Genomic DNA, 17,718 nt, shown 5'->3' on the forward strand with positions numbered 1-17,718 from the left:
GGGGGCTGACAAATGTTTTAATAGGGCTTAGTGTGTGTGTGTACACCTGTGTCATATAGGTATAGAATTCTTTCATCCATGTTGCTGTGAATGACATGATTTTATCTTTTTTGATTTCTAAGCAATAGTCCATAGTGTATATATATCACATCTTCTTGATCCAGTCATCTATTTTGGGCATGTGGGTTGTTTCCATATCTTACCTATTGTAAATAATGCTGCAATAAACATAGGGGTGCAGGTGGCCTTTTGAATTAATGTTTTTTGTGTCCTTTGGGTAGATTCCTAGGCATGGAATTGCTGAGTCATATGGAAGCTCCATTTTTGTAGTTTGAGGAACCTTCACACAGCTTTCCATAGTGGCTGGACCAGTTTACATTTCCACCAGCAGTGTAGGAGAGTTCCTTTTTCTCCACATCCTTGCCAACATGTGTTGTTTCCTGTCTTTTTAATATGAGCCATTCTCATTGGTGTAAGGTGTTATCTCATAGTATTTGTCTTGCATTTTCCTGATTACCAGTAATGTACCTGTTGGCCATTTGCATTTTGTGGAGTGTTTTTACATGTACATAAAATATAAGAGAAGTACATGTGTTACATGTGTAATGGCATGTATTAGAAATCACCTACCAACTTATATATGTAAAATTACCATAAACTGCGCATTAGAGTAATCAGTGGTCAAATTAAACATGAGCAACTACTTCTGGCAGTTCACCAAATATAGGTCCATTTTAATATACACACAGGATATTGAGGATGTTTGTGTTCCAGGTCAAAGTGAGAAGATTGCTCTCAAGAAACTTTATAAAGTAGTAGAACATATAAAAGTATGGAGTGATAAACAGTGGTATAGAAGTAGTGATTATATGGTGCTCTGGAAATCCAGAAGCCCCAGCTATTTCCATGGCTACTCCAACACTTTATAGTTTCATACTTATCTTTATTCGTGCTTGATATGTTCAAGGTCCAGGCACTGTGGTTACATCAGTGACCAAGAAAAAGTCTCTGTTTTCAAGGTGTTTAAACTTATGTGGGGTACTGAGAAAAATAATTACGTAAATAACTGTATAATTAAAAGTATCTTGAAAGATGAGATCAAAGTGAGAGAGCAGGGACAGGTGGTAGTGTGGTTGGATCAGAAGAGGGAGGTCCTCTTGAATTGTCACATACCTCTCATCCTTCTAGAGAATAGAAATTAGTTTAGAAGAAAGGGGAAGGAGCATCCCATTAAGAGGGCAGGACATCTGCTTTGGACTTGAAACACTAAGGTTTTTAGCGTCTTCACCCAAGATCACAGTAGTGACAAATACAAATAATCTTCAGATTTTTTGGAGTAAGACTGGGATGGAGAAAATATGAGGATTGTTCACTATCTATCTTTGTGAGTAAGGAGTTAGGAAAAGATGAAAAATTTTCTTGCCCAATAACTTGTAAGCCTTTTGAGAACAATAGCCATACTTATTCGTCCTTGAATTCCTATTGTATGATGGTGGGTATATAATAAACATTTGTTTAATCATTTAACTGGTTAGTTATTCCATATACATTAGATTTTTTTTCTACACCTAGAAGTACCTTGATTTGTTACTGATTGCTTGAATTAAGTTCAGGAATTACATCAATAACCTATTTCACTATCCAGTAATCATAAAATGCTACCACATGACTAAAATTTGAGAAATGTAAACCTAATGATAGAAAATGCACCAATAGCTTTTTGCGTCTTTTATCTTTCTTCAAAGACTACAGAAGCCAAAACAAGTAAATGCCCATTGAATTTTTCATGTTTCTCATTCTGACTGTTACAGACCTGGATTATCATTTAACACAGTTAAGATCTTCTGTGAATGTAGTACTGTGGTTTTAGTAAATGGAATCTGAAGTAAATATTCCATCTAAATTTTTTTCAAAAGACATCCAAAGAGAAAATTGCTATATTTTCAAAAGATTAATTTTTTTAATTTTACAAAAGTTTATTTTTACATCATTTTGTACATTTTTTTTCCATCTCATTTGTAATCCCCATGGGTTTCCCATCACCAAGTCACCCGTGTGCCATCACCATAATCCCATGCACTCCCCACACCCCCGTTTTTGATCCCATTCCCCACCCCACCCCCGCAAAATGTCTCTGGTATATGGTTGTTCATTATTTTGGTAATTTCCCCCCCGGGCCATTATACTCCTGCTATGAGTGAATCCATCCGGTATTTTTCTTTCTCTTTCTGGCTTATCTCACTAAGCATGATCTTCAAAAGATTAATATTTTTTAAGTTGCTTATGAAGTTAATTGTGATAAGTCATGGCATTTAAAGGTAATTTTTAAAGAACTCAATGAGAAAACCAACCTTACAGATTCTATATTTACAGTTTCTCTTGTATTTATTTCCACTCCTCAAGTTTATTGAGATTGAGTATTACCTTGTGTAGGTTTGGAGTGTTAATTTGGTAAACTAATTAGTGTGGCAAAATGTTCTCTGATCATAGCATTAAATAATACTTGTGTCATGTGTAATTATTGTTGCTTTTTTTTTGTAGTGGAAACATTTAAATTCTACTCTCTTAGAACTTTCAAGTATATTACTTGAATTACTAACTGTACCTCAGATCCCTAGAACTTACTCATTGTATAGCTGAAAGTTTATATTCATTGACCAACATCTTGATTCCTTTTCTCCTTATTACGTAGCCCTGGTAACCATCATTCTAGTCTCTGTTTCGGTGTGTCTGTTTTAGATTCCACATATCATATAGTATTTATCTTTCTCTAAAAAGAAAAAATGAATTATTTCGTTAGCATAATATTCTCATGTTATATCCATATTGTCACAAATGGAAGAATGCCCTTTCTGATGGTTAAATAATATTCTACACCATCTTTATTCACTCATCCATTGATGGATACTTACATTGTTTCCATAGGTGACCTCTTGTGAATAATGCTCCAGTGAGCATGAGATCCTAAGTCTTTAATGTGTTTCCCATAAATCAATAATAATCACGGAGGTGTAATTTAACTGGCTTAATGTGAAAAATATGGCATGACAAATTCATATATCAGGTATAAACAGATCACTAATATGTGGTCAGAATATTTGTGATAAAAGCTCCTTTCAAGCTTGGTATATGTAGTTATTTGGAGTGGTTTTCTGAAAGCTATTACTAAACCAACAAAACCTCTGAAAGTATTTTTTAGTACTAAGAGTCCAGTTTTAATGGAATCTGCATCCATTTGTAGAAAACAGCCTTAATATTATGATAAGGACCTGAAATTTTCCCACATGTATTCATAGTTTTATGCATTATAAGATTATTTTCTTGTAATATAAATAAGATGTAAAGTCATTTAACTCATAATAGTCTTTCAATTTTGAATATCTAGTAACATGTCTATTATTTTTATATTCTCAAAGAGAAATATAGAAATCCTACTTTATTAATCTACTAAGTATCATTCTAAATTTTGAAATATGTTTTGCAAGACATCTCAGTTTCCAAAATGAAATAAGGATGAACAGATAAAAATATTTATTTCTTGTCTTGAACAAAATATAGCTATTAAAATACTTTTCCTTATAAATAAAAGGACAGGTTTAAAATTAATTGTTATCACTCTTTACAGAAATATAGATGCCTATTCATAAGAGCTGAAACATAATTCTTTATTTAGTATGTAAGGCTGTTTCTCTGATGAAGTCTCCCCAATAGGATAATCTAACATCTTGCTCTGAATAAATTTTCAAAAAAGCTTTTAGTCACTGACCAGTTTTTATAAAAAAGAAACCAACACAGAAATTGATTTGTATGAAGATATTAGATGCAAAATTCACATTATCACTTTGAGTAAATTCTCTTCTCACTTAGGAACTAGCACAAGACCCACTAAGTAGCTTGTATTTACCCACTTCCTTAGATCCAGCATCTATCCTTCAGATTCACCCACATGGAAAAATAATGTTTTATATTAAAATATTTAAAACACCCATAGAGTATTACAGGTTGGAGCGTATATAAGTATATTTTAAAAAGAAGCTGGTATCCATACTTCCTACCTTAAAAAAGAGTAGGCTGCTTTAAAATGTCAAAGGAAATCTCTTTAGAGGTTTTAGATCATGTGAATCAGGAGGGGCAGTGAGAATAAAATGTAAGAGTAAATTGATATCTCCTGTGGCTCTTTTGTGTCTCCTTCCTTGACCACAGCTACCTTGAAGTACATGGCAAAGACACAGTAGGCAGAGTGCCAGGCTGTCGGAGACTCTTTGTTTCCCAATCACGGATTATTGGGGGGCAGAACAGGCTGGGTCTCAAGGTGGGAGCGGTGTCGGCGAGTGGAGATTCCTAAAAAAGAAAAAGGGGGAGCAGGCGTGAGGAAGACACGGAGTCGGGGGTCGGAGTGGGGTGCAAGTCTTCCCGTTCTGCTGTCAGCAGAAGTGTATTTTATACATTTTAGGCAGGCAATTAACATATGAATTGGGCTGAGACCACAGTCTTTTTTTCTGAGAGCAGTTTGGGGTCGTATAGACCTTCAGCTAAGACTACAGCATTATTGATCTATTAAAATTAAGTCCATAAAATTTAAAGCTAACATTTTTTAGTGATGGTTGGCTAAAAATAAAATTCCTTTAGACCTAAAATGCTATTCTATGACTTTCATTTTTACTAAGACATCTTAGAGGGTAAAGTCAAGGATTAGGGTAGAGATGTGAAGGACAGAATAAGGTCGCAGGCTAGGGTGGAGTGATTCTCTGGTAAGTCAATCACAAAAAGATACAGTAAAGTTCCTCAACAGCTGAATAGAGGATTTAGGTGAAAGTTCCTTATTTGAAAACTAAACAATAGAAAACTTAAGCATTTCTTTAGAAGGATGTGAGATAGAAAGATGGGATTTGGGTTCTCGTCTGGGCAGTAAAAGAATTCTGATTATTCTAGTGCTGCCTTGTCTTACAATATTAATTTTGTTATAATTGTTTTTATTAATCAGCCAGTTGTAATACTTTTGATTCCAAGAGGACTTTTCCCATCCTGAGGCAGCGCTTGCTCACCTGAGCCAGGCAGCACCTTATGAGGCTGAGGCAGGCCAGTAGAAAACTGATGGTTGCTTGGAATATTTTGATTATACAGAACAGGGGGGGGGGGAAGGGGTCATAACATGAGCTAGTGTGGAAATTCTGATTTTTCAGGGCATTTCCTCTCCATCCATACCGTGTCTGACGACAAAATTTGCATAGTTTGTGTCACCAGGCAGGCAGCAGGCAGGTGTTAGTAGATGTTAGAGTACAGTATGTCCTCACTTAACGTGATAGGTTCTTATAAGCTGCCACTTTAAGCAAATGGACATTAAACAAAACCAGGGTTGTTTCCTTCAATATTGGCCAGAATTCTTTTTTCTCATCAATGTTATAATAAAAAGGATATTGAATGAAACAGTGTTGTTTCAGGGCTACCCGACTGAGAGGAGATGTGAGAGTCACATTTTGGATACATTTTTGTTTCTGCTAGGGCAGAATTGTAAGTGCTACTGGTCTCTTCTTCATGGGTTATGGAGCCCTCCACTGCAGTACAAGATGTTTCTTATTAGCTAAACATGGCATAGTTGATCCTTTCTTTTTCTTAATAAGAATTGAAGTTTGCCACTTCATGAGAATCATTTTGTTTACTTATTAATGTGCAAATATCTTTTCCTGAGATCTATACCAAAGGCTAAAACTTATAAATACATCTATAATAATACATGTATTGTGCTTAAAGACAACAGTAGACATCACTGCGTGCACACCTCATGTGGCTTTGGTTTAAGTTACAACTCCTTGTTATTTATATCACTAGTCAAGAATATCTCCCTTAAAATAGTTAATGTGAAATAATTTAAAATTTTTATAGCTCATTGAAGAATCTTTAAAGATTCTTTATTGCTTGTGCATATAGGGGTAATAGTAACAGGTAAGTGTCTTTTAGATGCTTTCTTCAGGGGTATTTATATATGGGCTCTAATCCCTTATAGTCACCTTACAAGGTGACTATTAGTATTATGGTAATTTTTTAGATGAAGAGACTGAGACTTAATGATCTTAGATAATTTCCTCATGGTCCCATAACTAACAAATGTTTGGAGCTATGATTTGAATTAAGTCAGTTAACTCTTGAGCCCACACTTCCCCACCCCCATTTTAAATTGATGTAATTGACATATAACATTGTATTAATTTTAGTCATACTTGACATTGTGCTTTTAATCACCATTTGAAAATTTGCTCTTCATAATGGATATATATTTAACAAAATTTTTCACAATTCAGAAATATTTACAGACTGATAAAAGTATGAATTACACATTTTGAAGTAATTTGTTTCACATTTATTTTATTTTATTTTTAAGATTTATTTTTATTTATTTATGTGCACATGAACAGAGGTGCAGGCCAGAGGTGCAGGGGGTGAGAGGATTCACCAAAGGCAGAGTGGGGAGCAGGACAGGCAGATTAACTAAGTGAAGTACACTGTTGAGGGGAGCAGCAAGCAAGACAGGAGCTGTCTGCTGCACAATATGTGGATTAGCTCCCTGGCTAGGGATCAAGCTCAGGCTATCAGGATGACAGTGCTGAGATTTAACCTCTAAGCCTCTAGGGAGATCTTTAGATTACTTTTATAACTTCTTCACAGAAGTCATTGGTGTTTCATTTTCGTAGGTAAAATACTTCATTTTAACTGATATCTGATCCCTTTCATGATGAGATGCATCATTATTTTATGTGCTAACAAGAAAAGATATACTTAAACTAACAGTGCTTTCAGACTTATGTATGCATAGCTGTTAATTATATCTGTGCTATACTTTTGTATACATGTAACATGTACAAGTAAATGGTATAGATGTTCCTGTCACGTCATATTTAGAGTTCAGTCAGTTCTTCTGATGGATATGCTTTTTTACTGAAGAATTTATGTCCACATTTTTTAGCTCAGTATCTTTTATAATATTGTGGGTTTTTTTAAATTGAAGTAACATTCTATTATAACATTAAATAAGTTTTAGATATTCAACATTGAGAATCAGCTGCATTTCTTTGAAAAACTAATACACTTTTTTCTCTGAGATTGTCTTCCAAGCCACAGTTTATTAAAGTTTTAAGATTTAAATTACATCTTAATTTTAAACAACCTGTTTCCAAAGTATGATCAAGTGATTTGCAGTTCATTATAGAGACTTTACTCAAAACTTTCCCGGAAAGGGCATCTCTGGTGGTGCAAGTCTCAGAACTTTGAAGCTATTCTCAGCCACTGCAGCAAAAGTTCGGGTGACCCACATAGTGTAGCAGACCTCTCTTGTCTTGCCTGCTGCTCCCGTCAGCAGTGTACTACAGTCAGCCTGCCTGTCCTGCTGCCCACTCTGCCTCTGGTGAATCCTGTCAACACCCACCCCCCAAACACACACACCTCTGACATATCCCTTAGCTTTTGTATGTATAAATAAAACAAATCTTTTAAAAAAAAAAAACTTTCCCAGAAAACATGCCTTGCTCTGTTTACACATAATCAGTTTCTATATTGTTTGTTAGTCCATATGTACTACACTATATATACAAAGATGATGCATTGTGAGCAAGGAAGAAATCTGAACTGGAAAGTAAGATTTCGGAGACCATCAGGCAGAAACACTCTTAACATGTGTTAGAGGAGTCAGTGTTCATAAGCAGGTACCATGGGATAAGAAACAGAACAAAGCAAACACCTGCTAAGAGGACCCCAAGGATACAGATGTTAGTTAACACATTGCTCAATTTATAGTAAGCTCTGAGAAACATTTTATGCAATTAGGTAAATGGAGACTTTCAGCTATGTCTAGTAGATAAGTCTTTTAGTTTATTAGACTGCTTGAGAGGACCTGAAATCCCTACTCTCTGAAGTCCTTTTGACAATAAGTACTGTTTTTAAACAATACAAAGTTGTTTTTATTCAAGAGGTATTGCCCTCCTTTAAAAGAACAACTTCATTATTATTAAGAAACAAAAATTTGAACACTACAGTGTTGGGAAAGGCATTAGTTTCTAAGTGGAACTAATTTGGGCTCTAGTGTGAAATAGGCTAGTGTGACAGCACCTCGCCTCAAAAGTGGCACACAAGTAGGCTCACGTGCATTCTGGTTGCTTCTGCGTTCACAGGCGTAAAAAGGAATGAGGACTAGGCAATTGCAGAAACAAGGCCACATTGTGGGGCCTCCAGAAAGCTCTCTGATTTTCAGAGTTAGGGAGTAAACTCTCTAACAATATTGAGAATAATGTCAGAAGAAAGTCTGTTATAACCTAACAGACCTAACCTTTTTTAAGAGGTTATATGGATTTTCACAATTTTACATAATTAAGAAGGGATTATCATTCTAATATATTCAAAGAGTTCCCATCCTGGGCCCTTAAAGCCTTGGGAGAAGCAGCTTTCATACATTCTATAACCATTTGCATACAGGTTCACTCTACAGGTTTAATATGTGCATTGCTAATGCATTAGGCTCTGAGTAATTTGTTAGTCTTTGAAATTCTTTTTCATCTAGGTTTTACCTAGTAGATTTAATGAAGTTTACGTTCTCAGAGATCTTTGACTTTTAATAAAGAAAACTGTAAAATTCCATTTTAAGGAACCTTTCAAATGATGTTTCTGGAGTGTTTTGAAGTCTCTAGATCTGAAGCCAACAGGAAGTCCCTTCTGGAAAGGAAGTCCCAGCTGGTCCCTTTTTGAAGGGAAACCTTACAACAGTCACAGGAATAAAGAATTATTTTGCCCTTATTTCACTATTCAGACATGAGATCATACAGGTAATTCAATATCTTTTCTGACCCAGTGGTGTGTCCAGCTAAACAATTTAGTGATTTCTTTGTAGACAGTTTACTTAATGTAAAACTATCAAACTTATACCTATAAAAAAAGCTAGATTAACTCTTTGAATCCCAACATTTTTTAAACAACTATTCCTGAAATGTAAGATGTTAACTGATATCATATACCTGAGGTGAGAAATTCTATATTATGAAAAAATACACAAGTTGGAAAATAATGGCATGTCATTAAATACATCAATTAATAAAATAAAATCATATTTAATACCAAGGTATAAATTAACTATGGTTAAAAATCAGTCTAATGTTGGTGTAAAGAAAGGAATTTTTTTTCCCTCAAAATTGCCCCAGCACACACATATTTAAAATATTCAAAGACTGAGCATATCTAACATAACTAATACAACTCATATATAGAATTTCCTTCAGGATAATTTTGGGATTTATTATAAGTTCAAATTGTATATAGTTTTCTAAGCTAGATGAGGTAAGGAATATTTGAAGAAGCAAAGATAATTTAAGATTGACAGAGTCAAAAACATTTTATTTCCTAAGTTATATTTTCTACTGTGCTCCCCCGAAAAAGAAATATATTATTAAATTAGAAACAGCAAGAATATTCTAAAAGATTCAAGTTAGATAAAATTTTGGTTAATTTAAAGCATAGTTTGAAAACATTTACCTTGGAACTAAGTATAAGAAAATGCAGACGCAAAACAACATTGAACTCATTATGGATTACTTAGTACTCATTATCAGCATTATCAAGACTCAAATAGCTGTGGTTTATTATAATATGAAAAAAGAATTTTATATTGACAATTTTCTTGAATATTAAGTGCAATCAACAGTAAGGTTAGTTGGGCGTCTTTTGGATAATTTTTCTGGGATCAGATTTCACTTGCTTACTATATTAGAAGCTCAAGACATGTTCATAGAAATGAATAGACAAGCTATAGAATATCAAGACTTCTACCTTCACCTTCTTTATCCTGTCCTAGAGACCTCATTTAGATTTCTTCCTGCTCAAAACCAGTTTTAATTTATCTTGTCTATGTCCCATTCCTTTTGTTTGTGTATTTCTGCCTCTGCAATCCTTGTATGTACTTACTATGGTCTTCTCCAGATGCCCATTCACCTCCTTCCTTTCTTCACTCTCTATTATGTGTCACAGCCATTGTTTTCTGCCCACCAAGTCTTTTCCCACACCACGAAGTACAGATAGCAGCTTAGATACCACTGGACATTTAAAATCTGATTTTATTTCTTTTATTTTTATTTTTTAAGATTTATTTATGCATAAAAGAAACTGGGTAGTGGCCAGCAGTGTGGGGAAGGGGGGATGGGAAGATTCACCAGAGACAGAGTGGGGAGCAGTACAGGCAAATGTACTAAAATACACTGCTGAGGGGAGCAGTGGGGAGACAGGAAGGGTCTGCCGCACGATGTGGATCACCTCCCTGGCCAGGAATGTGCAGCAGTGGCTGTGGATAGCTTCATAGTACTGCATTTTAACCCCTTGCACCACCAGGGAGGCCCCAAGATCTGAAAATCTCTCCCCCATTTTTGATAACATGATAATGTCTTCTTTAAAAAAATGAAAGTATAATTGCTGTGTGGTAAAATTCATCCTTTCGACTACACTGTGAGTTTTGATGAGTGTGTACAATTGTCTAGACACCAACTCAGTCGAGGTAGAGAGGATTGCTGTCCTCCCTCAAAGTTTTCTTTGTTCTTTTGTAGTCTACCTTTCTCCCTAGCAATCAGTGATCTGTTGTTTATCTCTATAGATTTGCCTTTTCCCCAATGTCATAAAAATGGAATCTTACAGTGTATGGCCTTTTTTTTTTATTTACAAAATTGTGGTAAGATACATATAGCAAAATATCAGTCGAGCCATTTTTTAAGTGTATAGTGTTAATGCAGTGAAATCCTTCTATAGAACTCTTTTCATAGTGCAAAACTGAAAGAAACTATGCACAAGGGCCCTCCCTGGTGGCACAACAGGTTAAAGCACAGCACTATGAAGCTAGCTAGCCACAGCCACTTCAGCATCTCAAGCCACATGGTGCAGCAGACCTCTCCTATCTCACCAACTGCTCCCCCAACCCACTGCTCCCCTTAGCAGTGTACTTCATCAATCTGCCTGTTCTTCCCACTCTGTCTCTGGTGAATCCTCTCACTGCCCCTGCACCTCTGGCTTATTCCCCAAGTCTGTATGCATAAATAAATTAAAAAAAATTTTTTTAAAAGAAACTATGCACAATTCACTCTTTTCCTCACTAGTGAACCAGTATCTACCTGGCAAGCACACTTCTCCTATCCATCTCTGTAAATTTGACTACTCTAGGTAACTTATATGTGCAACCCTACAGTATTTGATTTTTGGTAACTGTTTTATTTTATTTCATTCACATTGTAGTATGTTCAAAAATTCTCAACATTTTGGAGTCGGTAATATTCCAACTTATGTATATGTCACACTTTATTTATTCATGTTTGTCAATACTTGGGTTGCTTCTTTTTTGACTATTTTCCATAATGCTGTTATGAATATTATTATGAATATGAATATGTAATATTCATATATTTATATATTCTATAAATACAGAGAGAGACGTGAGGTTACTAAGATCATATGGCAATTCTATTGTTAATTTTTTGAGAAAATTGGATATAGTTTCCACGGCAACTGTGCCATTTTACATTCCCACCAACAACCGAGTGCAAGGGTTCCAATCTCTCCGTATCCTTGTCAACACTAATTTTCTGGCTTTTGTTTCAGTTTTGTTTTGTTTTGTTCCATGTTGAGAACAAGGTGGGAGACATTGTGGATTTGATTGCATTTGCTAGTGATCATAACGTTGAGTATCTTTTAAAATGTGTATTGGCTCATTTGTATATCTTCTTTGGAGAAATGTCTGTTCAAGTCTAAGTGTCACCTCATTAATATAAACTCAGTATGGCTGAAAAGAACTTGTTATAAATAACAATAATTACAGTTCATCATCATGGCTTTGAATTAATTTTAGAAACTAAGAACAAAAGACCAAGTATTTAATAAGTGATCACTGCTTTCATTGCCCAGGGAGTTCTAAAGTTTTTGGAACCTGTGAGTGAGAAATTGTTTGCAAAGACCAAAGTGTTATTTATTATAAACCACAATATTACAGATACATAGTAGAGGCTATTTGTTTTTTACTAACTTTTTAAAAAGAAAGTTATATGTATTACTTTGTTTGCTAGAGCTATTCTAACAAATACCACAAAATGGATGTCTTCAATAATAGAAATTCATTTTCTTACAGTGCTGGAGGTTAGATATCAGATCACAGGTGTTGACAAACTTGTTTCTTTTAGGCTCTTTCCCTGATTCGCAGTTGCTGTCTTTTAATGTTTTTATATCATCTTCCTCAGGGCATGTCCTAATCTCCTCTTCTTATAAGACCACCAGTCATATTAATTTAGGTGCCACTTAAGTAACTCTTTTTAACATTCATTACTTCTTTTTCAGATCGTGTCTATAGTCATTCTGAGGTACTATTGGTTGGAAATCCAACATATAAATTTGGAGAGGACACATTGGGACCATAATACATAAATTGAAAAAAAAAAGTCAGAAATGCAGACATCATTTAGGATAGTACTGTCTAGTAGAACTTTATGTAATGATGAAAAGGTCTATCTGCCACTAGCCACATGTGACTGTTTAATACATGAAATGTACCTAATGGGACAAAAAGATCAATTTTTACCTCTACTATTTTTGAGCAGTTTAAATTTCATGGGCCTTATGTAGAGCTAGTGGCTAACATTTGTAGTTTCTGATAATCTCTATTTGACAAATGAAGAAGTGAGAATCTAAATTCTTGAGAGACTTGTATAAGATCACACAAATAATTATTGAAATAATTGTGATATATGCTGGGTTGTCAAAACTCTTAATGGACTTTGCCACCTATAGGCTATAGAATGAAACCTAAAGAAATAAAGAATAAAACACCATACTTTTTAATTCTTTTCCACTATAAAATTTCATGTGGAAATTTTATAATCATGTAGCTCCTGACAAATGGATTTTAGAAAGTCAAAAACAATTTTTTCTTTAATTTTTAGTGGCTTAATATGTCAAGTGTTTAAATTATTTCAATAAGATTTTCGTTATCGGAATGGTTCATTTCAATAAAATTTTCCTCTGTAGGGGAAAAGCTGGCAGGTCGCTTTTTTTAAAATCGGTAATTCCATTAGTGTGAATCCATGCATATATGAATCTGGAAAATCAACTCACAAAAAAGAAATAGAGAAAAGCTTTCTTTTTGAGGATAGAGATAAGCCATGAAATTGATAATTTATTGTTTGATTCTGTTTTTTTTTCATGCTTGGATAAAATTGAAAAAAATTAACTTTTTCATTAAAATATTTTAACTTCATTATACTATTTTAACTTTTAGATAGCTTAAAATATTTTAACTTATTAAACTAATTTTAAACTTGTAGAAGAGTTATAAAAAACTGTACAGAGAATCTCTATGCTCCTTTACCTAACTTCCCTTAATGTTAAGTTTCCATAACCATAATTAAATTATCAAGACCAGAAAAATAACTAATACTATTAACTAAACTACTTGTCCAGTTTTCCATGTTGCATTTTATTACTTCTTAGTTTCCATTCTGTTTCTCAGTCTCATCCATTTTTGATACCTTTAAAGAGTATCAACCAGGTATTTTATAAAATTTGCTCAATTTGGGTTTAAACAATGTTTTTTTTTTTCATTACTGGAATAAGATTGTGCATATTTGGCAAAAACAATGCAGAAATGATTGTGTGTCCTCCATGAATCATATCAGGGACTTCATAATGCTGAGATGGTTTACTCTAAGTTTTGAGTTTTAGAAATTATGGTGAGAGGAACTATCTTTCCTATGTTATCCATTAAAATTACTATAAAATATCAGTGCATCAGAACATTTACTCTGTGATGTAAATGGCTTATCAAAAATCAAACTGCTGATTAAAGAAAGCTATTAACATCACTAGTTAGCTAATGGGGCGAGTTTAATAGAATTTCACTAGTAGGAATAAACTGTTCAATAATGAGAAAGAGAAACCACCTTTTTCTTTCAAATGAGGCAATTCTTTCTTCATTGGAAAGTTAAAGCAATTATTAAGAAAAGGGTCTTCTCAATTAATGGAATTATCTTTGTAATAGAATATTGTCTTGGTTGAGATATTTAACTCTGGGCAACCTATCAAGTGGAACATTAAGTGAGAAAAAAAAAAGTGATTCCTTCAGGTTTTTTTGTTTTGTTTTGTTTTATATGTGACACTGGAAGTCTATCAGAAATTAAGACATTAGGATCGATTTCTAAGTTTAGCCTATAATATAACCTGAAATCAATTTATTGCAGCAAATTTTTATATTTTAGACATTTAAAAATTCTAAATAAATTGAAATAAGCCAACTATCACCTCAAAAGGAAAACTATATTACATGCCCCAAACTTTATTGCCATTAAACCATCTATCTTCATTTGTTTTATAGAGGAAGGAAATTTACTTTAGTCTTAATGCTCTTAAAATATATAGTGTGTTATTAAGTTTGACTTATGGATTTTTTTAAGGATATTATATTTATTCCTCAAAATAATAGGTAGAAAATCTTTTTTAGCTACCTGTGTTAGTTATAACAAAGATGGGAACTATTCCACATTAACCCTTTCATATTCACTCCCTAGATCTTCACTGAGAATATTTCATTAAAATAGTTGTGCTTTTATGCTTTTTGAATTGTCTTTGTAATATACATGGACTATAAAGAAAATAATAGAACTAAGCGCTGCTGTCCCTTCAAAGTAACAGTATTCAGTGTAATGGGTGGAGTTTTCTTTTCTTTTAGTTCAGCAATCAGCAAACACTGGGAAGCTGAACTGGCTACCCTCAAAGGAAATAATGCCAAGCTCACTGCAGCCCTGTTGGAGTCCACTGCCAACGTCAAACAATGGAAACAGCAACTTGCTGCATATCAAGAGGAAGCAGAACGCCTGCACAAGCGGGTAGGTCCAGGGGTATGTGGCTAACACATTTCCTTGAGCAGAGAAATGTACATGTAAGTTCAGTGCAGTGATATCTCTGAAATTATTGTTGGTCGTTGGGACATATATATGACTTGTTTTATATATATGGGTTTATTCAATTAAGAAAAATGTTCTCTACAGTTTAATGAGAATGAAGAATATATTACTTCTGGAATCAAAAGACCTGATCTCAAATTCCTATTCTGTCATTTATGAGCTGTGCAATTTCTGTAGGTTATTCCCCTTTCTGCTCAATATGCTTACCTTAAAGTAGGAATAAGATATACTAAGTACAATTTCTGAGCAAATTAGCAGAGACACTATGACATCTCATTGTTCAGAGTTAAATGATAGATGCTTTTATTATTTTTATTGTTTTATTGTTTTTAAAGAAGGAGCAATGAGAAAAATATAGATAGGTTATTTCTAAAAATTGGTAGTATTAGCAATTTGGAGCAGGAAAAGAAAATCAGAAATACAGTATTATTAATTTCAGAAGTCCAATTACTTAAAAATATTGGTTTTTGTTCAAAAATATACTTTCACCAGCAGGAAGAAAGTGCCACTAATATCCTTTTTAGAAAAGGGTACCAAAGAAGTGAATGCCACAGAAATGGGCTTAGTATCAGAGCACAGTTTGAAAACTGTACTATACCCAAGATAATTGGCAAAGCAAGATATAAATGGAATAGAAACTAGGAGGGAGAGTAAAAAAACTGAGTAAATATTCTATCCTGGCCCTCCCTGAGGGCACAGCACGTTAAAGCACAGCACTAAAAAGCCACTTCAGCATGAGTTCGAATTCCGCCTAGGAGGTGACCCACATGGAACGGAAGACCTCTCTCCTGACCCATCTGCTTCTCCCCTTAGCAGTGTACTTCATCAGTCAGCCTGTTGTGCTCCCCACTCTGTCTCTGGTAAATTCTGTCACTGCCCCTGCACCTCTGGCCTGTACCCCAGTTCTGTATGCATAAATAAATACATCTTTAAAAAAAATTCTATGTTAATTTATAATAAGGCAGTGGAGAGTTTTTTAATGAATAGTTTCCATTTTGCAAAACTTTTTTCACAAAAATTTCTGGATATTTGTTTCACAACTATGTGCTTATACTTAGCTGAACTGTACACTTAAAAATAATTATGATGATAAATTATACATTGGTTTTTTTTTAAGATTTATTTATTTATTCATACAGAACTGTGGTACAGACCAGAGATGAGGAGGGTGAGAGAATTCACCAGGGACAGAGTGGGGAGCAGAACAGGCAGATTGAGGAAGTACACTGCTGAGGGGAGCAGTGGGTGGGTCAGGAGAGGTCTGCCGCTCCATGTGGTCTCCTCCTGGGCAGGCGGGGATCGAATTCATGCAGAAGTGTCTTTAGCTTCTTAGTGCTGTGCTTTAACCCGCTGCGCCGCCAGGGAGGGACCTAAATTATACGTTTTTATTGACATAAAAACTTAAGTCATAAGCCAATGTAGTCATTGAAGAGCTATCTTGCCTCCATGTTTAACTCCTGTCTGTAATTTTTACTTTAAATAGTAAATTGAATTTTTAAAAATTTAAGAAAAGGTCCTCCCTGGTGGCGCAGCGGGTTAAAGCACAGCACTAAGAAGCTTAAACCACTTCCGCATGAGTTCGATCCCCGCCTGCCCCGGAGGTGACCACATGGCGTGGCAGACCTCTCCTGACCCGCCCGCTGCTCCCCTCAGCAGTGTACTTCGTAGATCTGCCTGTTCTGCTCCCCACTCCGTCTCTGGTGAAGCCTCTCACCCTCCGCATCTCTGGCCTGTACCCCAGTTCTGTACAAATAAATAAGTAAATCTTTAAAAAAAAAAAATTTAAGAAAAAAAATTTTTATTTACTCACCTACTTATAATTCCCAGTGGTCTTTTTTTTTTTTTTTCCTTCCTTCATAATGAGATTACCTTCTTGTATACCTATGTGGGTTGAATAACTTTCTTTGCCCCCCCCCTTTTTTTTTTTTAACTAGCAAGAAATTCTGTTAAGTTTGATAGAGACTGGTTTTTATCATTACTGCATTTTGCCTTTTCCCTATTTCTTCAGGTTTAGTTATTTTCTACCTGTATACTGGACGTAGTAAATGAGATGGTATAGAATCCATAGATTCTGGTATTTTTTTCTAAATAATTTTTTTTTGTTTTGTGTTTTTGTTTTGTATTTTGTTTAGTATTGTAAGTAGTTAAATTACGTGTAGATTACCAAATCCCTCACTCTTGGGAATCATGACCTCTAAAGCACAAGTCTTCTGGGATTTCAGTGGAAAGCTTAAGGTGTTTTCCAGGGCCCTCTCAATTATTGAGAATGATGACCAGACTGAAACATGATACTGTCTTTTAGTGGTGAGCACTACCATGGCTTAGGTCTTTGAGACTTCCAGTTCTTTTTCCACCATTCTAAACTTCTTACCTCTGCATGTACAATTCAGGTCAAAGATCTGAGTGAAGTCCATATTCTTATTTAGCAGCTTCCTTTCATACCATGCCTTCCATTTTTAACTATTTCCATTTGTTTTAAAGAGTCTCAGAATTCTCAGGCTCCTCTGGGAGATAAGGCTTCTGTTTGAGTTGCAGTCAAGAAACACAGCCAGAGTGCCTTCATGCAAAAAGATGTGTAAATGTTTGTCTCACCTGATATAATTGCTTTCGGTCAGTTTTTTGTCCAATTAGGGACAGTGACCAGTTAATTTTTATATTTGGGCTATGATCTGCATTGTTATTGCAAGAAAGCTATTGTATTAAAAACTATGTAATTATCAGAACTCCCATAAGGAATTTATTATCCAAAGGGACA

At 34.7% G+C, this 17,718-nt stretch overlaps 1 protein-coding gene across 1 annotated transcript in view; it reads left to right on the forward strand.

Moving 5' to 3' along the window:
- HOMER1 (homer scaffolding protein 1) overlaps nt 1-17,718 on the forward strand; it is a 112,397-nt gene that overhangs the window by 82,519 nt on the left and 12,160 nt on the right. Inside the window, exon 6 of the mRNA XM_004678177.2 lies at nt 14,729-14,885. Coding sequence (XP_004678234.1) covers nt 14,729-14,885 — 157 coding nt within the window. The remainder of the gene's footprint in view (nt 1-14,728; nt 14,886-17,718) is intronic.

This window comes from Condylura cristata, unplaced genomic scaffold (assembly GCF_000260355.1).
Source record: "Condylura cristata isolate star-nosed mole 26May11 unplaced genomic scaffold, ConCri1.0 scaffold00007, whole genome shotgun sequence".
NCBI lineage: Eukaryota > Metazoa > Chordata > Mammalia > Eulipotyphla > Talpidae > Condylura > Condylura cristata.